This window comes from Lodderomyces beijingensis (assembly GCF_963989305.1).
Source record: "Lodderomyces beijingensis strain CBS 14171 genome assembly, chromosome: 1".
NCBI lineage: Eukaryota > Fungi > Ascomycota > Pichiomycetes > Serinales > Debaryomycetaceae > Lodderomyces > Lodderomyces beijingensis.
In genome coordinates, this window is record NC_089970.1 from 561,528 (window position 1) to 583,170 (window position 21,643).

Here is a 21,643-nt window from a genome sequence, read left to right on the forward strand (position 1 = left end):
GTTGAGAGACAGGTGATATAAATATCGTTGCAATTGTTCACTCTTTTTCCCACGTCAAGTTCCTTTCAGAAAGATTTTTTCAACTTTCACAATCTTTGCAACTATCTAGAAAAAACCGACATTTTTTTTTTTTTTTTGCAGCCTATTTTCCTAGTACTTCAACCAAAAAACCAAACCACCTATTTACATACACCATACCCCCCCCCCAACCCAAATAGGTTTTCCACTCCTTCAACAAGTCAGTGTGATCAGTCACTCGGAAACAGAAAGAAGAGCAAAAAAAAGCCAGCTGGTATTTCAACAATTTTTCCCCTTCTTTCCCCCCTTTTTCCCTTTACTTTTTTTTATAATTGTGAATTTTCCTCATATAGCATCAAAACAGCTTTTCACCAATGTCCGATCTTATATTTGAAGTGTTACCGTCCGACATTACAAAGCTCCAAATTTTCACTTCGGTGTCGTTGGTTTGCGGTTTAGTGTTCTTTACTGCAAAATTGAACAAGACCGTCAACTCGATCCTCGTGTTTTGCTGGGCTTGTTTCATCAAGCCCTTGATTCACAAGAAATCGGTTGAGAAAAACAATAAAAACAACCAACAACAGAATTTGGAGTTGTTTTACAAGAACCAAGCTCATATCTACGACACTACCAGAGCCGTCTTGTTGAAAGGCAGACAAGAATGTCTCCAGTTGGCAATTGCCCATTTGCAAAAGAAATCCGACTTGGTTTGGATCGATATTGGAGGCGGTACTGGCTCCAACATTGAGTTTATGGACAGAATCAGCAGCATTGCCAAAAATTTCAAAGCCGTCTACTTGGTTGACCTTTCCCCTTCCTTGTGTGAAGTTGCCAGAAACAGATTTGCTAGCCACAACTGGGACAATGTCCACGTGTTGGTTGCAGATGCTTGTGATTTTGACATTGACTACAAGACTGCTGACTTGATCACTTTTTCGTATTCATTATCGATGATTCCAACGTTTAACGCGGCAATTGACCATGCCGTGACTAAATTGGACAAGCAAGGTATCATTGCCACTGTGGACTTCGGTATTCAGAGCAATGACACCTCAATGGGCAGAATCAATACTCTTGGCGGGTTGGTCAACAGAAACATTCCCTGGATCTTGCGTAATTTCTGGAGAATCTGGTTTGAAGCTGACCGTGTCTTTTTGGACTCGGCAAGAAGAAACTATTTGGAGTACAAATTCGGCACAATCAAGTCTGTCAACTCGTACAACAAGACCTTGGGTAAGATCCCCTACTATATCTGGATCGGGTGCGACAAGTCGAGATCCACGTCAATCTTGAACAGGTTAAACTCGTTAGCTACCGAGTCGCCATATCTTGCCCCTTCGACTACTCCCATCAACACCAAGTTGATCAATGCCCCCGTTTCAAAAGGCCACGAAGCTGCCATTTCCAACTTGCAGAAAAACTTGCCCTTCCCATCGATGTACTACCAAAAGGAAGTGTGGAGAGTCTACTACGACGAGTTGAACCCCTTGTATGAACAATTTAAAAACCAATACATTTACGCCTTCACGTGGGAAGATCCCAGGGAAGACCACAATATCTTGAAATTCAGCAAAGACGACACCGTGTTGGCCATCACCTCCGCGGGTGACAATATCTTGAGCTATGCAACGTTACCCGACCCACCCAAGCGTATCCACGCCGTGGACTTGAACCCATGCCAGGGCCACTTGTTGGAATTGAAGCTCGCATGTTTTAGAGTATTGACCCAAGAACAAATCTGGAAGATGTTTGGCGAAGGCCGCATCGAGGGCTTTAGAGACTTGTTGATGAACCAATTGGCTCCCCACATGTCCTCGCAGGCCTTCCAGTACTGGATGGACAAGGGACCAAAAGCATTCTCTGGTAGTGGTCTCTACGACACGGGATCCACCAGATGGGCATTGAGACTCGGCAGATTGATTTTCAAAGCTTGCGGTGTTACCAAATACGTCCATGCCATGTGCAATGCTACTACTATGGAAGAACAAAAGAAAATCTGGCTTGATCACGTTAAGCCCGCGATGTTCAACCCCATCGTGGGCTCATTGTTGATTGGTAACCCGATATTCCTCTGGAAGGCTTTGGGTGTGCCCGTGAACCAGGCCAAGATGATGGGTCCCTCGGTGATAAACTACGTGATTGACACTTTGGAGCCATTGATTGAGAGATCGTTGATCGTGGACGACAATTACTTCTATTACTTGTGTTTGATCGGGGCATACACCAGAACCAACTGCCCCGATTACTTGACCACTAAAGGTTACAAGAGATTAACTGGTGAAAAATCCACTGATGGCGAAGTTCCAATTGACAATATTCGTTTGCACACTGACACTTTGAACGATGTCTTTGCCAGATTATCGACCAAGTCCATCACCATTGCCATCATCATGGACCACATGGACTGGTTTGAGCCCAACGGCAAAGACGCCATTAGCGAAATCAGCGCCGTGAAAAAGTGTCTCGTGGAAGGCGGCAGAGTCATGTTGAGATCGGCTTCGCAGAACCCATGGTACATCAAGACTTTTGAAGAGTTGGGTTTCAAATGTGCACCTGCTGCCACTAGAGTTAGCGGCACCAGCATTGATCGAGTCAATATGTATGCTTCGACTTGGGTCTGTACTAAATTGGGTGCCGGAGAAAAAGAAGAAGAAGAAGAAGAAGAAGAAGTTAGCGAAGGTGAGATTATTGCTGACTCGACCGAAATTGGAAAGTTAGATGCTGGTCGTCGTAGAATGAGTAGCTTGAAAATATGAAGAGGCAGTAGCAGTGGGATAAGAAGAAGCAGCCAGATTCACTTCAATAAGTTGGAGCAGAGTTGAAATTGAAGGGGGAAAAGAGAAAAAAAAAGAGAAAAAAAAGAAAATGGAAGAAGGCCACTTAATCACATTTATAGTATTTTGCAAATAGTTTCAAAATTTATAGATTTATTTACTTTCTGGGATTTGTTTCGTACTGTTGGTGAAGTTGGGCCGATGGTGGTGCTCTTGTCTCGTCTTTTGTCTGTAGAGGATTGGTGGGGGTTGTGGGTTGTGGGAATTTGCGGAGGAGTTTCGGTCTCGCGAACATTACTAATCACACCGGTTTATGCAGTGATTTATCCACAACTTTCTCTTTTTTATTTCTAACAGATTCACCAATCATCATCACACACTAGCCCATACCATGACTCGTTATCCCCTCGCTCCAATGGCCGCAAGTCCTTTTGAAATAGTCTTTGCTGTGCCCATGGAATGCAAATCATGCGTCGACTCGATCGCACAAGCCCTCAAACCGGTCCTGGGCCTCACTAAATTCGACATCAACTTGGACCGCAACCTTGTGACTACGCACGGCACAATTGCCCCCAGTGAAATCGTCAAAGCGATTCAATCCACGGGCAAGGACGCCATAATACGAGGCACGGGAAAACCCGACTCTGCCGCGGTGTGTATCCTAGAGTCCTTTGACCCCAAGGATATCAAACAACCCGTGAAAGGTCTAGCTCGTATAGTTCAAGTGTCGGACGACCTGAGCATTTTCGACTTGACCGTGAATGGGTTGCCCCAGGGGAGGTACTATCCCTCGATACGGGCATCGGGGAATTTGTCAAGGGGGGCGTTTTCTACGGGTTCATGTTTTTACAAATTGCCGGCGATTGACGTGGATGAGCCTTCGAATCTGCTGACTACTATCAACTCGCTTGGCGCGGCAAGCTTGCAAAACAACGGCTTGCATGATTTGTACTCTGGCCAGAGTTTCCTCCAAGCCAAACTCAACATCTGTGATTTGATCGGACGCAGTGTCATTTTGTCAAAATTAGAGAATGAAATCACCGAGGATTCGCTTTGTGGTGTCATTGCGAGATCTGCCGGAGCTTGGGAAAATGATAAACAGGTTTGTAGCTGCAGTGGCAAGACTGTATGGCAAGAACGATCCGATGCCAAACTGAGAGGAGTAGCGGTATAGATTGAGTAGAAGCGGAAAAATGAACATCATGACTCGAATCACGTGCATGAATTGCCTTGTATCAGCAAGGCTTTACAGTTGAACACCGACACCACCGACCTCACCCACCACATACCGCTGTAGGCGGTGATGGGTGGTCGCGGTTGTTGAAACTCGCTGAACTGAAAAAAAAAGACATACACCAGAGTTTTTGGCGGGGGTGGTTTTTGTATCAAGCGTTCGTCGCCACCCTTTTGACTGCATCCTTGCTTACTTTTCAAGTGCTCCAGCTACTACTGCTACTACTACTACTGGATTTCTTAGAGCATCCTTTGTCAAAAATGCCAATAAGCACACCTCCGTTCACTGCTCTGCTTTATATGTATACGTAATTTGATACTTGGTGACAATCGTCGCCAGAGTCCAAGGCCCCTTGTTTATTCACAAGATCAGCGAGGCATGAAACGAAAGAAAAGAAAGGAATAAAAAAAAAACCAACTTTACATACATCACATACATTTAGAGACAGTGCACCACCATATATTTCTAACAATCATATACACGGCAATATCATAATATCATAGCATCGACCGATCTCATAATTGATAGACAGTCACTTTCGTTTTTTTTTTTGCTAAACAAGTAAAACTGACATTGGATAGAAAGTCCGCTTGAGCATACTTTTTTCATCATTTTCACTATAGTATACACCTGCCCCCCCTCAAGCTGACTGAATGAGTCGATCACATTTGCAAACACTCCTCCAGGATCAACGTGAATCGCTATTGCAACATAGGACCTTGAAACTTAGTAGCTTGTCCTTTCCCGTACTGATTCAGGAGATAATCGACACCATATATCTACACTTGACCGCGTATGATCCCCCATTGAAACTTGAGAAATTATCGCTTCAAAATAACGGCATTACCGACCTCCCGACAAGTATATACAAGATCTCAAAACACCTCAAGTTTCTTGATTTGCATCACAATCTGCTATCCCATATTTCAAATGAAGTTTTTGGCAATTATTTTCCGAGTCTAGAAGTGTTGGATCTTTCCTCAAACAAGCTTACGCAGATCCCCAACTCGATAAGATCGTTGCAGAATCTCAAGGCGCTATCGGTCAAGGACAACCAGATCAGGTACGTTCTTCCCAGCTTGTGCGAACTAAACAACTTGAACCTTATTGAACTTTCCGGAAATCCGTTGGTTATACCGTCGGGGGAAAAGATTAGGGCCTTGCAACAGCAAACCTCTCATCTAGAGTGGGTGAGTGAATTGAAAAATTATCTCAAATCAAATGCCAGCCTCATAAACAAAAAGTTGGAGGAATCATCAACAATGAGCATGAATATTCATGGGGACCTTCATCACACTTATCACCATGAAAACAACAACAACAACAACAACAACGCCGCTGCTGCTGCTGCTGCTGTTGCTGTTGCTGCTGCTACTGCTACTGCTACTGCTACTGCTACCGCTAGTACTGTTCTTCCGTCAACACTGCCGAGAATGACAAGGTCCCAAAGTGTCAATGAAACTTCTAAAACCAAATCAACAAAAGCTTCCAAGAGGATGGGATTGATTATGAAAAAGATGGAAGAAACTTCCAACGCTGACGATACGGAGAATAACACAGACAGAAACATTCGTACGGTACCGGGAGCCACTGTGCCTCAAACGGTGGATTCGGAACGTGTATCGCATACCGCGCCCGCATCGGATGCCTCTGCTGGCACCAATTCCCCACTCCCCACGCATGTGACAACAACTAATAATACTGCTAGTTCTACTCCCACGCCTAACTCTACAGGCCACCATACTCCACAGAACCCCATCTTTACTCCTGTGGCAAAGGGTTCACTTGGAAGCAGTCTCAACACTCCTGTCCCAGCTCCGGCTCACGCCCTGGCCCATGCTCTGGCCCATGCTCTGACCCATGCACTGGCTAGATCTAGATCAAATACGTTCAAGGAAATTGACCACATTTTGGAAAAGAGCGAAATTGCCGACGCTGAATACAAGTCAAATGCATATTTCCGAAGGTTGTCGACTTTGCAGGAGCAGCCCTCCGATGAAGGTGCTGGCAAGAGCGATGCTAGTCTTGCAGGGTCTCAAAAGCCTCGTCAGACACTAGACCCCAACTCACGCGTTGCAATTGGCCAGCCGCAAGCACCACAGCGAGCAGGCGGGGTCCCTGTGACCATGGAAGGATCTCCCAAGCGGGCCCCCCAGATGCAAAATATCAAAAAGCACATAAATCCAACCATCATCCGGGTATCGCGAAAGATCTTGTTTGCATTCTGCGAGTTGCAAACATCTGTGCGGCGGTTCACTGGGTTTTGCAGCGACAAGAAAGTTGCCATGAGAATGGTGTCTCTACTTTACGGGGCAAAGTCAAACATCGATGCTCTTGTCGAAGACTTGGAATTGGTTGAGGACGACGATGGGGGTTCGGAGCTGGTTACCAATTCGGTGAGGGCCTGCATTGGGTCGTTCAAGGCCATCATGTCCTTGTTGCAGGAGAGCATCACCAAGTTTGTTGGCAAGATTGACGTGTGCTTTATTCGGATGTTGTATCTATCAGTCTATGGCTCGTTCAACGAGTTGCACAATGCATATACAATACTCACCACCAAACCAGCGTCGCAAAAGAGCTTGAACTTGGGTTTGATTGGAGAGCCGAAGCAGAATAAGTTGGGTCCCATTAGCTACAATGTCGGGGCCTCGCTTGACGACGTGGACGAAAAGTTGTATTCTGCGATAGAGTCGGCAACCGCCAACGCACAAACCATCTTTACCGAGTTGAACAAGGATGTAAACCGGGGAGCAATGGAAAACCCCACTGCCGTGCTGCCAGCGATGGCGGCGAAAATCAAGGAACTTGCCAACGTTTGTGCCTCATCACTAGAAATTGTTAAGCGTCTCACCACCAAACTAATCACCATCCGGAACAATGCGCTGCTTATAACCAAAAAGACCTTTGCTGAGGACGTGAACCATTTCCTCAAGTCCATCGTGCAAATCTTGGCCACTGTCAAGGACATCGTGGTCGACTTGCCCATCTTGGAAGACGTGCGCGCTTCAATGTCCAACTTGACCAACTCCGCCAAGGACGTCACCTACATGTTGGATGTATCGTCGTACAGGGCGTTATTGACAGAGAATTCTGGTCCTTTAACGCAGCAGCAGCAGCAGCAACAGCAGCAGCCACTGACGCAGTCCACTCCCGGTGGCATTCCTCCCTTTGGCCCAACTGCCGCGCCAACGTTGCCTTCAACGGCGACTTTTTCCAGCGGGCCAGCACCAGTACGGAACCCCAATAAATTGCAACCAACTTTGTCGGTGTTGACTTCTCATGAACTAGGGGTATATAACGCTGGACCCATGACTGCGCCCGCACAATCGATGGGACAACACTTTGCAAAGCATGGTATGAATCCTTTTGACAAGTTGATTCAAACCAAGAATGACAATGATTTATGATTCTTTCTTTTTTTTTTTTTTGCAATAATTTTTTTTCTTTTTTTGTCCTTTTTACTTTCTTTCTTTTGGGGGGGCCTTCACTTTCTCTGGAACTGTATTGAGTGAGTTGTGTGTAGTGAATATATATGTGATGATAAGTTCTCCCTGGGTTATTTAGTGCTGAGTGTGCGGCTTGTGGCCCTTCCAGATCTCACTTTTGACTTGGTTCACTGTTAGCCCTATCTTGCGTGAATCTGCGTAAAGGGTTTTTATCTTTTTTTTTTTTGAGGCACTGGCGATTGAAGGGTTGATCATCGCGGCAGCAGCAAGATCTCTAGTGAGATATATAAATCAGACAAAGGTCGGAAGGTTGAAGAGGTCGAGTGCAGGCAGCCTGTTTCCAATTGTCCATCTCATCCTTTCCCCTACTCCTTTTTCTTTCCCAAAATCATGACTACAAATGGTGAGCCACTAGATTTGACAACGAGTGTAAACTCGCTATACATGCTACTATGCACTTCACTCTTACCGCTCGTCGTCATTGGCGTTGCGTTATTCTACTCCGGGTTAACGCAGAGACGCTCGGCACTCACCATGTTCGCCGTGCCCATCCTCACTTCGCCCATGATCATCATTGACTGGTTCATCTGGGGCTATTCGCTTTGCTTTTCCGAAGCTTCGAATGAGTTCATTGGCAATCTCAACTATGTCGTCTTGAGACAGATCCAAGGTTCCTTCCTGCAAGAATTCACCAATACCAGAGGCAGCGTGTTGATTATCAACCATTTCCTTTTCAACATGCTCTTTAAGGTCATATGCTGTGCCTTGACTTTTCCCGGATGCATAGCTGAGCGCGGCAGGATCATGCCCATGCTCTTGTTTGTCTTTGTTTGGTCGGTGATCATTTATAACCCGGTGACGTATTGGTTCTGGAGCGAGAATGGATGGCTTGCAAGGATGCATGTGTTGGATTTCGCTGGTGGCAACTGTATACATATCGTGTCGGGATTCACGTGTCTCGCGTACTCGTACATCTTGGGTCCTCGAAACCCCAAGCTTTTGAGTGAGTATCGACATTCAAATACGGGGTATATCATAGTGGGCACCTTTTTGGTGTTTTTCGGTTGGATCGGGTTCATGGCGGGCTGTGATTTCCGGTTCTCGTACAATTCGGTGTTTATTATGTTCAGCACCGTGTTGGCGGCGTGCTCGGGTGCCATTGTTTGGACCGCGATTGATTATATGGTGTCTTCTGTGCCCTTGGGTGATGGTGCTTTGTCTGAGTTGGATTTGCCTAGCTCGCAGCTGGATTCAGGCAAAGAAGGCGATGTGGAAAAGACAGAGACAGAAACAAAAGCAAACACAACTGCTAAAACTGAAGCTGAAGCTTTGTTGATTTATGGAAAGCGGAAATTTTCAATGGTTTCGTTTTCGTCTGGGGTCATGGCCGGTTTAGTTGCTTTCACACCGGGAGGAGGCTATATCACGTCCAATAGCGAGTTCTGGAAACCAATCGTGTTTGGAGTTGTCGGTGCCGCCGCTTGTAATCTTGCCACGAGGCTCAAGTATTACTTCCGCATCGATGATGCATTGGACATTTTCGCCATGCATGGCGTCACAGGTATCGTTGGGTCTTTGCTCACGGGGCTTTTTGCTAATCAATTATACGACTCTCAAGGGGGATGGATCGTGAGGCATTGGAAGCAATTTGGGTATCAGCTTTTGGGCGTGGTTGTCACCAGCGCCTATGTATTTGTGCTTTCGTGTGTGTTCTTGTACCTCATCGACATCATCCCCGGTTTGCATTTAAGGATCGACAAAAACTACAACAGGAGGAACCGGGAAAAGAAGCAGCGGATGCTAGTGAGGGACGATGAAGTGGGATTGCTGATTTCTCCGAAACAACAACAACAACAACAACAACAACAACAGCAAAACCAACACTATTTGGTAGAGTCCGAGGAGGTTGATGTTTGGGAACAAATGGAATTGAACGGCTCGGATGCTTATGAGTTTACCGATGAGTACATGATGGATTTTATTGAATTTATTAAAGTGTTGCGTCCGCTGGATTACGAGGAAGAGGCTGAAGTCGAGGATTTCCTACTGCCGAAGCCCAATTACACAAGCGGCGTTCATAGTGGATATCAACTTCATTCAGGTCATGACAGCATCCTCCAGCGACGAGAATAAAATTGATACATTTTGTTTTCTTTTAGATTAGATGTAAAACTATAAACATATCATAAATAATGAAAAAAATAGCAAAAAGATAAATAAGCAAAATTTCTATCAATCTATTGGTTCAAAAGTCTAATTGTCAATTCAAACACGGCAAAGGTGGCACCATTAGCTGGTGCAGCTCTCAATATCGTGGGCAAGAACCCCTTGTAGAAACCTTTAATGCCCTGTTTTTTCCAAACGTCCCGTATCACACTCAATGAGGTCTTGTACTGAGAATTCTTCAAAGCATCAGTCTGTAGTTTCGATTTGATAACGTCAATGGGGTAGATGGCGATCCACAAGGCGTATCCGCTCAATCCACCATACAAGCACAACTTCCATGGTTTAATTTCAGCTCTAGTCAAACGTGGATGGTCTTTCAAGTCTTTAGCAACGAGGGCTTCATACGTAGCGAAATAAATGCCCAATCCAATAGACTCTCTAATCAAAGTTGGACCTAACCCCTTGTATATCCCCCTGATGCCATCAATCTCGTAAATCTTTTTCGCGCAGTCAATAGGCCCAACAAATTGTTTCAGCAGGGCAGTTTGAGTTTGCAATCTGATACGAATATGCTCAATTGGAGATGCTAGAAAGCCATTAGCGAAGCCCGCCACGGCACCGCAGTTGAAATACTGCACCAAGCCCAAAGGTTTACCTTGCAAGGCTCTATCATAATACCGTTTCATAAACTCGTTAACTGAAAATTGCACCGATACACACGCTCCAACACCAATCAAGGGAGTCAATGTGCCTTTGTAAAAGCCAGCAAACCCTTCGTTTTTCACGAGTTGTTTGATAACGTCGAGTGCGCCGCTATAGGTTCCCTCTGGTGCTGATTGTAACCGCACTTTAACGGTATCAAACGGCTGACCCACGAGCACCTGCGCTATTCCACCCATGGTGCCTGCAAACAAGTCCTTTAGCACCTGGGCGTTGCTTTCAATTGGGGGCTCTTCGAGTTCAACGGCCATCTTTTTTCTCTCTAATTCAAGTGAATGACGTCTGAGTTGAGGAGGGGGGGAGGGGGGGTGGTTGAGGCCTATTTTTTCGAATTTTTCAATCTTCAATTGTACTGGTTCCTGGTTTGGACTTTTTTTTTTTTTTTTTTCTCTCAGTAATGTGAATGCATCGCGCAAGTGTCCCGAACCGAACATGGGGAGACGATGATAAGACGGGCATGCGTGAATCGCTTACTTTGGAAGAAAAGGAACAAATTTGCTTGGGTGTGTCGAAAAGTGGGATGTAGTCTCTTGATACCACTCGAGATCGATGCTTGGGGGTTCTTTTTCATTGGCAAAGCATTTGATAAGATGAACTAGCCACCTCCACAACAGGTAGATGAGAGGGGGCTCGATGCGCGGTTAGTTCTCCAAGTTTTGCTGCAAGAAAACTGCTTACAAGAGACAAGATGGAGCTTTTACCAATCAGATGATTCGATTGATCTTGAATGGAATAGAGCTGTAGCACTTTCCACGGTATAGCTGAAAGTATCTCCAGCCTCATACCGCTCCTATTCCTACCCCTGACCAGTAATGGACGTGAATATGTGGTGCGGTTGATCCACCGGATAAAGCGAAAAATCTTGCAACTGCAATTGCCACTATTTATCGCTTACTCTCACGGTTAGCAACACAATTTATTTCCCTATCTCTCGCCCTCTCTTTTGCCTATTGTTGTTGTTGATGCTGTTGGTGGTGGTATCAACACCTACCATTAGTTGTAGTGGCTGCCGTGAGACTGAACATGTCGTTCCACCAACAAGCCTCTTACTTCACACACCTTACTATTGGCATTTCATGGTATAAACCATAATGTCACCAGCACTGCCCGTGTTCATATAAAATAGAAGAATAAGCAGAAGAAGCAGACGACAAGGGCAGAAGCGTTTTGCACATTTTTTCTTTCTTCCCGATTTTCCAATATTTATATTATCATCAACAAACTGACCCTATTTCGATTTTTACATTAGCCGGGCTGTTATTCAATAGCTAATTCCGTCCTACAACAGAGAGGGATAAATTTCAGAAATACACCACACACACACACTGTCACTACACCCACGCACACGAGACTAATAAATGGATAAGGAAGTACTAATACCTTGAGTTGTAAATCCCACTGCCACTACTACTGCCGCTGTTTCTGCCACTAAATCTATACACACATGCTACGGACGATTTAGAAAAAAAAAAACGAAAAAAATGACAAAGAAGTTAACTGCTCAGGAAAAGTCAAATAGAAAACCAGCTAGTCGAGCTTGTACATTCTGTCATGAAAAACACTTGCAATGCTCGAACGAAAGACCTTGTAAGAACTGTGTCAAGAGAGATATTGCCGACCAATGCCATGACATAATGCGCAAGAGGGTAAAATACCTCACCGGTTCAAATAAATTGCCTTCAAAAAGGCGAAATAAACTGTCAGCAACGTCGTCACCAGTGTTTGGTTTGTCGGGAAAGTCTTCTCCTTTGGTTCCTGTCAAGGCCGAGTTTTCACCACCGCCACCGCCTGCTCCATCCCAGTCACCTGAAAACCCAATCATAAAACCAGAGCCTCAGCACGTCCCGTTTCCTCTGATAGTTTCCGAGTCTCCAGAACCCAGTGCAGCTGAAGGAAAGGCAAGCACCGAAAATTTTGCCAACTCAAACGGCAACTCGAATGTCTTGAATGGCTCAAATGGCTCAACTGTTGATGCAAACAAATCTGCCCATTTCGATGCCGCCGACAAAATCTTGGAGACCGATCCGATTCAGCTTCACACCAACACGATGCTAAACACTACTACTGATGTCCTCAACAAGCTTCTAAACGACCACTATGAAATTGACAATTTGCTACAACCGGCGTTGGAAAATCTCCCAGTGGCAGAAAACACGTCCATTTCTGCTCCGGTATCCATGAGCCAAAACAGCAATCATTTCAGTTCAAATTACCTTAATGAAGAATACCTCATGTTGGGTGATATACTACTTCAATCCAAGCCAACGTCGCCGTCACCGTCGAGTGCCAGTGCATCAGATTACAACATGCTTACTCCCTCGTATATCCAGAACTTGGATTTCGATAGTCTACATCTGTCAAAGAGGAAAGTGGTGCAGAAATTGAAAGATTCGCGGCCGTTTATCTCGTTGGGATTCCCCAAGGACTCGTCAATGGGCTTGGATAATTTAAACAATATGGCCCACCAAACAGATAATTTATTAGACAACAACGTTAGCGCGCGAGGCACGAAGAACAATTCCTCCACCAACATTGCCAAGACAAACTCGAGTCTGAATCTCAACCAGAACTCGAACTCGAACTCGAACTCGAACTCGAACTCGAACTCGAACACAAATCCCATCGCACTTGTCAATTTTGGAACCAAGTATTCAACAGAATACGTCTCCCCCTTGGCCACGCATCAGATATATCAAGCGGTATCAGACATCTATTCCAAGGATGTCCTAAACTTTGAGTATCCAAACTCATACCATGCGTTGACCCATTTCCTCAAGACGCGATTTCTGGGCAATAACCTAGCACCAGAGGAAAAATCCGAAAAGAGACAAAGGTTCTTGGTGATTCTCAAATTGATTGCCAGTTATAGACCAACATTTATCAGCGCACACAAGTCCTTGCTCAAGCCGCAGGACCTACTCTTTTTGGAAATGAGTTTCCAGCGGTGCTTGATCGATTACGAGAAATTGAGCCAGTTAAACTCGTCGCCCACAATCATATGGCGTCGAACAGGAGAGATTGTCAGCATAACCGATGACTTGTTAAGTTTGCTTGGCTACAAGCTACTGGACATTCTCTCCAAAAGGACATTTATCATGGAGATCATGTACGATGACGAATCAATAGTGAAGTATTTCCAACTATTCAAATCGGTTGCCGTGGGCAATCTCCATTCGAGTATCAGCACAAAAGTCAAGCTTATTAAAACGAACCCCGACGACAATGGTGCGGCTAATAATGGAGGGTTTGGCGACGATCACGAATCGTTTGTCAACAATGTGGGCACGAATAGTTATATCGAGTTTTGCTCGGTATGGACAGTGAAGAGAGACTTGTTTGACATCCCGATGCTTATCATTGGACAGTTTTTACCAATATTACCTGCTGGTGACGGGGTGCGTATGTATTAATGAAGCGCGGTGAGTGGCAGCGAACGGCCTGTATAAGAGTATTTAATGAACAAAAGGATCTAACGATTTTTTTTTCCTTTTTTTCTTTTCTGGAACGTAAACGGAACGGAACGTAACGAGCCCTTTCCCCCAACCCAGCTTCCTCTAAAAAACGTGAGATTGGCGCTGTACTCGAAAACATGCGATCTTGCTGTGTCTCCGGAACAACCCTGTGGTTTGTTTTTTTTTTTTTTGGGAATCGAAATCAACTGATTTATGGAGAGGGAGCCACAGAGAGCGAGACAGAGAAGAGAGGAATAGAGGCGTACAGTACCAGACACCAGGGTCGAAAAGAAAAGCAGCATTTATGGTTCCGTGACGTGACTGAGCTTCTCTCTGAAATCATCCAGTAAGCCTATAGTCAATACAGATATAGAAATGGACCAGTTGTGTGTGTGCGCTGATGACGACCTAGTGTGATCTGGCCCAACACCGGCAAAACTAGGGTCATATTCGAGAGTTAGACTGGAAAATACGCTTCTGGCTAATCTCGTAAGAATCGTAAATTATCGAGTGTTTCAAGTGGGATGGTCAGGGCAAATTTCGAGAAAATCATGTCACTTTCCTTTTTCCCCCCCCCTCTCTCTCTCTCTCTGACTATTCTTGTGAGTGTCTGGTTGAGAGGTTAACCCGCTGCCGCTGTATTTTATTTGAGATTTGGGTGCTACTCTCTCCACGCTAGAGATTATTGATTATTATTACCTGGCCTCCAAGAAATGACAGCATTTTTTTTTTTGCAATCATGCCATGGTCTGATTTTTTTTTTTGGCAGCCAGGTTCAACAAGGACAGATGTGAAGCGTGAACTAATAACAGCTCCTACAATATGAGGAGAGTCGTCTCTTATTTAATGGGCCGAAATCCCTTCTTCCTTCCTCCCTCCACCACAGATTTCGTTTCCGTCATCTTTTTCCACATCGGTGCACCGAACAACAATTTTGGAATTACCAAGTGAGTATACCCAATACATAAATAACAGGAAGTGAAAAGAAAATGTCTGCTTTATCTAAAGCTATTACTCCAAACAGAGCCTTGTTGCTTGGTGGTGCTTGTTATGGTGCGTGGGCAATCTGGATGGCTAAAAACTATTTCAAGCAATCGTCAATGAGAAAGATTTACGTGAACGCTGATAAAGAGTTTGAAAATGTGCATCCCATGAGACATATTCAATACGATGGTAATCTCAAACTAGCTGAAGAAAAAGCGTAATGCTTTGGAAAAAAGTAACAGGTGGTGTGCCATCAACCAAGGTTTTTCAATTCTCCTCTAGAATTCATTTAAATTCTTTTTTGCTACTCGTTTTTAATATACTGTTGATTTGTCGATTTACCGTGGCCTCTTCCAAGTCCTTACATCCAAGAAAGGTGGCACAGGGCTTGACACTCTTTGGCTTTTGGTCCTTGTTCCTTTGACACCCGGTAGCGCACCAATAAACCGCAACGATGAGGATGAGGCTGTAACTGGTCCCATCCACCTGAATCCAAGTGTCAAAAGAGCCCCTTCGAGATTGGCAGCAGGACGGAGTCGGTTGTTGCTGCGTGAGAGAATGTGTTCCCTTGATAAGCTACTCCTACCTTTTTTTTTTTTTTTTTTTTTTTTTGCAGTTGGTTCTGTATCTCTTTGTTGACGTCCTTTGAACACGCCAGCAGAATACCTCCGCCTTGAATTTGCTCTTGTAAATTTAAAGCTTCATAAACTTCTATAGTTCACAAGAGATGTTACCTGCCTTTTATACATTTGTTGAGCTAACAATAATTGTCTATGGTTTTTGTTGAAGTCCAAAGTATGGTATAGCTTTTTGTTTGCCGTTGAAGTTTACTGGAGTTGCGCTATTCTCTCGATGTTCGCGATATTTTCAGTCTTCTCGATCTTCTCGATGAGTGTGGATTTGCAGCAAAACTATATATCTGAACCAGAGAAACAGGTATCAAACCGCATCATTTCTTAGCCATGAAGATCCCCCCAGAAACAGTCCATAAACTCCAGCTGAACGCATCGTGCATTCGAAACATCTGCATCCTTGCTCACGTGGACCATGGCAAGACTACATTGAGTGACTCACTATTGGCAACCAATGGGATCATATCGCAACGAATGGCAGGCAAGGTGCGATACCTAGATTCTCGAGAAGACGAACAATTGAGGGGGATAACAATGGAAGCCTCGGCCATCTCATTGTATTTCAAAGTCATGAAGATGCCAAAGGAACCCAAGCCGGGGCAACCACCACCACCACGGCAACAGCAACAACAAGACGAAGTAGAAGAAGAGGAAGAAAAAGTCCAACCGGAGATACAGGAGCATCTCATCAATCTAATTGACTCTCCGGGACACATTGATTTCTCATCCGAGGTCAGCACTTCGTCGCGTTTGTGCGATGGAGCTATTGTCTTGGTGGACGCAGTCGAAGGAGTCTGCTCGCAAACCATCAATGTCTTGCGCCAGTGCTGGATTGACAAGCTCAAGCCCCTTTTAGTGATCAACAAGTTGGATCGTCTAATAGTCGAGTGGAAAATGAGTCCGCTAGAGGCATACCACCATATGCTGAAGATTATAGAAAATGTAAACTCGGTGATTGGCTCCTTCTACGCTGGGGATAGACTAGAAGATGACTTGAATTGGAGAGAAGGTGGCGAAATCGGCGAGTTTGTTGAAAAAGATGACGAGAACTTGTATTTCACCCCGGAAAAGAACAATGTCATCTTTGCCTCGTCCATTGGCGGATGGGCGTTTTCAGTAAACACCTTTGCGAGAATTTACCTGAAGAAATTGGGATTCTCGCAAGTGGCATTGTCAAAGACCCTTTGGGGGGATTTTTATTTGGACATGAAGAACAAGAAAATCATTCCGGGGAAAAAACTAAAAAACAATAACTTTAAGCCCTTGTTTGTGTCGTTGATATTGGAACAGATTTGGGCCGTTTATGAAAATTGTCTAATCGATAGAGACCAAGAAAAATTGACCAAGATCATTGGGAAATTAGGGGCCCGAGTGTCTCCGCGAGACTTGAACTCCAAGGACCACAAGGTGCTATTGAACCAGATCATGTCGCAATGGATCCCCTTGAGCCATGCAATTTTAGGTGCAGTCATAGACTACTTACCGAGTCCCGTGGTTGCTCAACGTGAAAGAATTGATAAAATCCTCGAGGACTCGTTCTACACCGCCATACCGGATGAACAGGAACGGAAAAAATTGGTTGACTCGAGCTATGTCAATTCTATGCGTGAATGCGATGGTTCGCAGCCAGAGATACACACCATAGCATACGTTTCGAAACTCTTGTCCATCCCAAACACAGAGATTCCTAAAGAGACAAGTGCAACTAGCGAAGCCACAGCGGAACAATTAAGGGAAAGATCTAGAATGGCGAGGGAACTCGCTAAAAAGGCATCCGACGCCGCCGCCGCCGTTGCTTCAGCTTCTCAAAAGGTGACCGAGGAGAATGACTTTATCGTGCAACCAAAAAAATCTGCTTTTGATTGGGAATTCGAAGAGGATAATTTCGAACAAGATTTTGAACAAGATGATGACGACGATGGAATAGAGGAGAGCACTGAAACTTTGGTGGGGTTCACCCGGGTCTACTCCGGTGCTTTATCCAAGGGCCAAAAATTGGCGGTTGTCGGACCCAAATACGATAGTGCATTACCAGCCGAGGACCCGAAAAACGCGGGTCAACTCATCAAGCAAGTTGAAATCAAAGATTTGTTCCTCATTATGGGTCGGGAGCTAGTTCGAATGGACACTGTCCCTGCTGGTAATATTGTTGGAGTTGTCGGTTTAGACAATGCCGTGTTAAAGAACGCAACCATTTGCTCCGAGCTTGCTGATGGTGAACCGTATATCAACTTGGCATCAACTGCAACAATGATTCACAACAAGCCAATTATGAAAATCGCAGTCGAGCCAACAAACCCCATGAAGCTCGCCAAATTGGAGCATGGATTGCTGTTGCTCGCCAAGGCTGACCCGGTTTTGGAGTGGTACATAGATGACGACTCGGGCGAATTGATTGTTTGTGTTGCAGGAGAATTGCATCTTGAGAGATGCTTGAAGGACTTGGAAGAGCGGTTTGCCAAAGGGTGCGAGGTGACGGTGAAAGAGCCAGTGATTCCGTTTAGGGAAACTTTGGCGTCAGACAAAATCGATCCAGAGCGCTTGCAACAGGAAAAGGAGATGGAGGAGAAAGGTGAGGAGGATGAAAGGAAGAAGGAAGTAGGTGATGAAGATGAAGATGGTAATGGCAATGGCACTGAAGATGGTACTGACGATGAGCTCGTCACTTTGAAAATCAATGTCTCGCCGTTACCTGCCGAGGTCACCCAATTCTTGCTTGAGCACGAGTCTTCAATTGCTCAATTGATTCGGAACTTAGTTGGCTCTTTCGAGTTGAAAAAGACATTTGCAGAAAAGTTGGTGAAAATCTTTGATGAGAGCAACGAATCTTTTTCCCACTTTAAGGATGCTCAAAGTCTCGTTGACCATATAATCGCATTTGGCCCTAAGAGAACTGGCCCAAATATCGTTGTCGATGCAACCAACTTGTTCAAACCGTTGCTCGCGGAAAGTAAATTGCAGCTGGAAAAATTCGAGTTTGAGAGCAACGTGCTCAATGGCGCGCAGTTGGCGTTAAACGAAGGACCGCTTTCCTCGGAACCCACTCAGGGTCTCCTTGTAACTGTTCAAGCTGCAGTGGTGAATAAAATAGAGGACAAGGTTCTCAACCCTGGAAAAATTATAAATCAAACCAAGAACCTCATTCATCAGCAAATGTTGATCAAATCTCCTCGATTGATGTTGGCAATGTACACCTGTGAAATCCAGGCAACTGCCGAGGTGTTGGGTAAGGTTTACGCAGTGGTTCAGAAACGAGAAGGCTCCATCATTTCTGAAGAGATGAAAGAAGGCTCGCCGTTTTTCACAATTGTTGCGAGACTCCCCGTCATTCAAGCTTTTGGGTTTAGTGAAGACATCAGGAAAAAGACCTCTGGGGCTGCAAGTCCACAGTTGGTCTTTGATGGCTATGATATGCTTGACATTGACCCATTCTGGGTGCCTCATACTGATGTAGAGTTGGAAGAGCTCGGAGAATTTGCCGAAAGAGAAAACATAGCACGAAGATACATGAACAACATCAGACGAAGGAAAGGATTGTTTGTTGATGAAAAAGTGGTTAAAAACGCTGAGAAGCAAAGAACATTGAAGAAAGATTGAGCTTAGCTGGTGATTTGTAAAAACAAAAGATAGAACTTTTATTTTGAGTGATTCCTCGAGCATATAAGATTTCTCTCTATCAATTTCTGCTGCATCTTAGAACCGCGATACACTAGATGTAGAAAAAAATTGTTGCAATAACATTAAAAAAAAAAACCTCATAAGATCTTCTTTACATTCACAGAAAGGTATGAAAATACAGATCAACCGCCCAACTTTCTTTCAATGATATAGCAAAGCATTTGAAGCTTAAAACTTCACTGACTACTGTTTAAAACTAAAGACTTGAAGACACAAAGACTCGAAAACCCTGTCCATTTACAGGAAGAAGAAGAAGAAGTAATTATTCAAAATGCTGAGCATCCCAAAATATGCAAACCACAAAGAAAACCCACGACCGCAGAAGAACCGAGCCATGAAATCCAACGTGAGCGACTTGCCGTCGCTGACAGACTTTTATACCGCCATGACACAATCGGTCTCGACCGGAAACGGCTCCAAGTCCATAGGACCAGAGGAAATGTTTGAGTTGGTTTCAGGAAACTACGACAATTGGCAACAAGTGATTTCCAAAAGGTTTGAAGAAGTCGAAGACGACGACGACGACAACTTCTCGCCCTTCCCGAGAGAGGAGATGCTGTTGGGGAAGCCCTTTCGAATAAACGAAATGTCAGAGGCGCTAAAGGAATCCCATGCCAAAAAAATGACACTGCTGGAGATGAAGAAAGACGGCGCTAATCGCTCTTCTGCGTCGATTAGGGCGACTTCAAAATCAACACCCAAAGGACCACGGCCCAGTGTCTTGCTGCATGCGCTCTTGAACACAGCAGAGATTGACTTTTTGAGAAACAAGATTACCCAAATGATTCAAGGCAGCGGGTCAGGGTCAACTAGCAGCCCTGACGATTCCCGATTTTATGACGCTAGAAACGACAACGACGGCGGAGGAGGAGGAGGATATGGAAGCAACGAAGAGATGGACGCGTGTTCATGCTGCGGAAGCGACCATAACTATTTTGATCAAGATGATTACGATTTGAGCGAGGTGAATGGCGAAGAAGACTACGCGTATAAGATCCCTTCCACGCGGCATATTGAAGTTGAGTTGAATACAGCGCCCCCGTGTCCCAAGCATCCCAAAGTCGACTGCGACTGCCCCATATTTAACACGTCAAAGATTGTTGGAGACGGCAGAGATGGCGAGGGCCCCTCCTGCGAGTTTACATTTGAATACGACCGTTGGGGAAAGCTAATATCTACTTCGGACAATATCGAGGAGAAATTGAGACGGATGCAACTAGAGGCAAGAAAACCAGTGGCTAGTCGACACTCGAGCAATAAGCGGCTGGGGGACTCGTTGCGGTTGCGGAGTGCCAGAGGAGCCGCAAAGGACTCAAAGATACGAGATTCAAGTGCAACCAAAGCGGCACCCGTGATCGATCCGTTGCAAGATCTAAAACTGTTTCGCACGGCCGATTTGCTGAAACAGTTGCATGCGCAAACACGAAACCAGCCAAATACTGCACCCAGAAACTTTTTTGGTCTTATCCCGAGCGATTATTGCTGTTTGCTTTGTCAGTACGAAGCGGTGTTTGGTTGCAAACCGATTCAACTATTAAAGTTGGTGGATAAAGGGAGCCGCAATTCACGTAAATAGGAATGGGGATCTTTTCTTCCCTTGTGCATCTATTTATATATATATCTTGACATCCGCTTTGCTATATATGTACATGTATGGTCCGGTCTCTTGTAGTCTATGGAATGCTTCTCTTGGGTCCCCGCGCTAAAGGCGAAAGCGCCATCTCCACCCCGCGCGATACCCAGCTTCCGATGCATCACGTAAAATCTCATGCTACCATCTGTGTCTTTTTTCTTGCGAAGTTATGGGTGTGATGAAGAGACATGGGGTTTTTTTAATATCCAGCAAGTGGGATGAAAGCAAGCAATTCGACTTTGATGTCGGATTGAAAGCTAGTCTCTTCTCTTTTTCTCTTTATTTCCTTCTTCTTTTCTTCCTTTCTTCCTTCAATATACCGTCAACTTTAGCAGTAGTAGCATCCCCCCCCCATTCTGAAAAACCGAGGATGTTCTCAAACAGCGAATCAAACACACCAGCACCAACCTCAAAGAATGCCACGGTTCCAATCCACGAGACGATAGGCGAATCGATAACTTGGGTAAACGACTGGTTTTCCCCCAATTTCAACTCGCTAAACACTTCAAACATGCTCCTATCCAACGCAGGAAGTGAATCTTGCGAGCCGCAATACTTGAACAGCAACAATGCCAACTCCCTACAGTTGAGAGGATGGTTCAAAACCAACCATAATCACAAGCCGGGTGATTTCAAAACGCAAGAAGGCCACGATTTTCTCGATTTGTCTTCTTCCAAATGGAGGTATTTGAAGAATCTCGGTGAAGATGCCATGGATAGCGACTTGAAAGTGAATGAGAAGGTGAAAAAAGAAAGTGCTGCTTCGGAATACGGTAATACGATCTAATAATAATAATTGAAAAAAAAAAGGTCATACTCAACTAAAAAAAAAAAATGGAATTGGGACCAGTTCTTCTTTGATACGGAGCAGAAGAACTCAGATTATCATGTTGAAAGCCAAAGAGA

General features: G+C 44.8%; 10 protein-coding genes across 10 annotated transcripts; 9 read left to right on the forward strand and 1 right to left on the reverse strand. All coding sequences in view use genetic code 12, as the record gives it.

Annotated features, from left to right (window-relative positions):
• Positions 1 to 392: 392 nt before the first annotated feature.
• On the forward strand, positions 393 to 2,774 carry LODBEIA_P02310 (uncharacterized protein; the record flags this gene model as incomplete). Its single annotated transcript, XM_066972295.1, has 1 exon — positions 393 to 2,774. The coding sequence occupies one exon, from the start codon at positions 393 to 395 to the stop codon at positions 2,772 to 2,774; it is 2,382 nt and encodes a 793-aa protein (XP_066827169.1).
• Positions 2,775 to 3,207: 433 nt separating this feature from the next.
• LODBEIA_P02320 (uncharacterized protein) lies at positions 3,208 to 3,966 on the forward strand (the record flags this gene model as incomplete). Its single annotated transcript, XM_066972306.1, has 1 exon — positions 3,208 to 3,966. One exon carries the CDS (start codon positions 3,208 to 3,210, stop codon positions 3,964 to 3,966), a length of 759 nt encoding a protein of 252 aa, XP_066827170.1.
• Positions 3,967 to 4,679: 713 nt separating this feature from the next.
• On the forward strand, positions 4,680 to 7,433 carry LODBEIA_P02330 (uncharacterized protein; the record flags this gene model as incomplete). The annotated part of the gene is made up of 1 exon (XM_066972317.1): positions 4,680 to 7,433. One exon carries the CDS (start codon positions 4,680 to 4,682, stop codon positions 7,431 to 7,433), a length of 2,754 nt encoding a protein of 917 aa, XP_066827171.1.
• A 429-nt stretch (positions 7,434 to 7,862) lies between these two features.
• Positions 7,863 to 9,605, forward strand: LODBEIA_P02340 (uncharacterized protein; the record flags this gene model as incomplete). Its single annotated transcript, XM_066972328.1, has 1 exon — positions 7,863 to 9,605. One exon carries the CDS (start codon positions 7,863 to 7,865, stop codon positions 9,603 to 9,605), a length of 1,743 nt encoding a protein of 580 aa, XP_066827172.1.
• Positions 9,606 to 9,709: 104 nt separating this feature from the next.
• On the reverse strand, positions 9,710 to 10,609 carry LODBEIA_P02350 (uncharacterized protein; the record flags this gene model as incomplete). Its single annotated transcript, XM_066972339.1, has 1 exon — positions 9,710 to 10,609. One exon carries the CDS (start codon positions 10,607 to 10,609, stop codon positions 9,710 to 9,712), a length of 900 nt encoding a protein of 299 aa, XP_066827173.1.
• A 1,230-nt stretch (positions 10,610 to 11,839) lies between these two features.
• Positions 11,840 to 13,768, forward strand: LODBEIA_P02360 (uncharacterized protein; the record flags this gene model as incomplete). Its single annotated transcript, XM_066972350.1, has 1 exon — positions 11,840 to 13,768. One exon carries the CDS (start codon positions 11,840 to 11,842, stop codon positions 13,766 to 13,768), a length of 1,929 nt encoding a protein of 642 aa, XP_066827174.1.
• A 1,031-nt stretch (positions 13,769 to 14,799) lies between these two features.
• LODBEIA_P02370 (uncharacterized protein) lies at positions 14,800 to 15,015 on the forward strand (the record flags this gene model as incomplete). The annotated part of the gene is made up of 1 exon (XM_066972361.1): positions 14,800 to 15,015. The coding sequence occupies one exon, from the start codon at positions 14,800 to 14,802 to the stop codon at positions 15,013 to 15,015; it is 216 nt and encodes a 71-aa protein (XP_066827175.1).
• A 741-nt stretch (positions 15,016 to 15,756) lies between these two features.
• Positions 15,757 to 19,023, forward strand: LODBEIA_P02380 (uncharacterized protein; the record flags this gene model as incomplete). The annotated part of the gene is made up of 1 exon (XM_066972372.1): positions 15,757 to 19,023. One exon carries the CDS (start codon positions 15,757 to 15,759, stop codon positions 19,021 to 19,023), a length of 3,267 nt encoding a protein of 1,088 aa, XP_066827176.1.
• A 352-nt stretch (positions 19,024 to 19,375) lies between these two features.
• LODBEIA_P02390 (uncharacterized protein) lies at positions 19,376 to 20,680 on the forward strand (the record flags this gene model as incomplete). Its single annotated transcript, XM_066972383.1, has 1 exon — positions 19,376 to 20,680. One exon carries the CDS (start codon positions 19,376 to 19,378, stop codon positions 20,678 to 20,680), a length of 1,305 nt encoding a protein of 434 aa, XP_066827177.1.
• A 427-nt stretch (positions 20,681 to 21,107) lies between these two features.
• On the forward strand, positions 21,108 to 21,524 carry LODBEIA_P02400 (uncharacterized protein; the record flags this gene model as incomplete). Its single annotated transcript, XM_066972395.1, has 1 exon — positions 21,108 to 21,524. One exon carries the CDS (start codon positions 21,108 to 21,110, stop codon positions 21,522 to 21,524), a length of 417 nt encoding a protein of 138 aa, XP_066827178.1.
• Between the last annotated feature and the right edge of the window lie 119 nt (positions 21,525 to 21,643).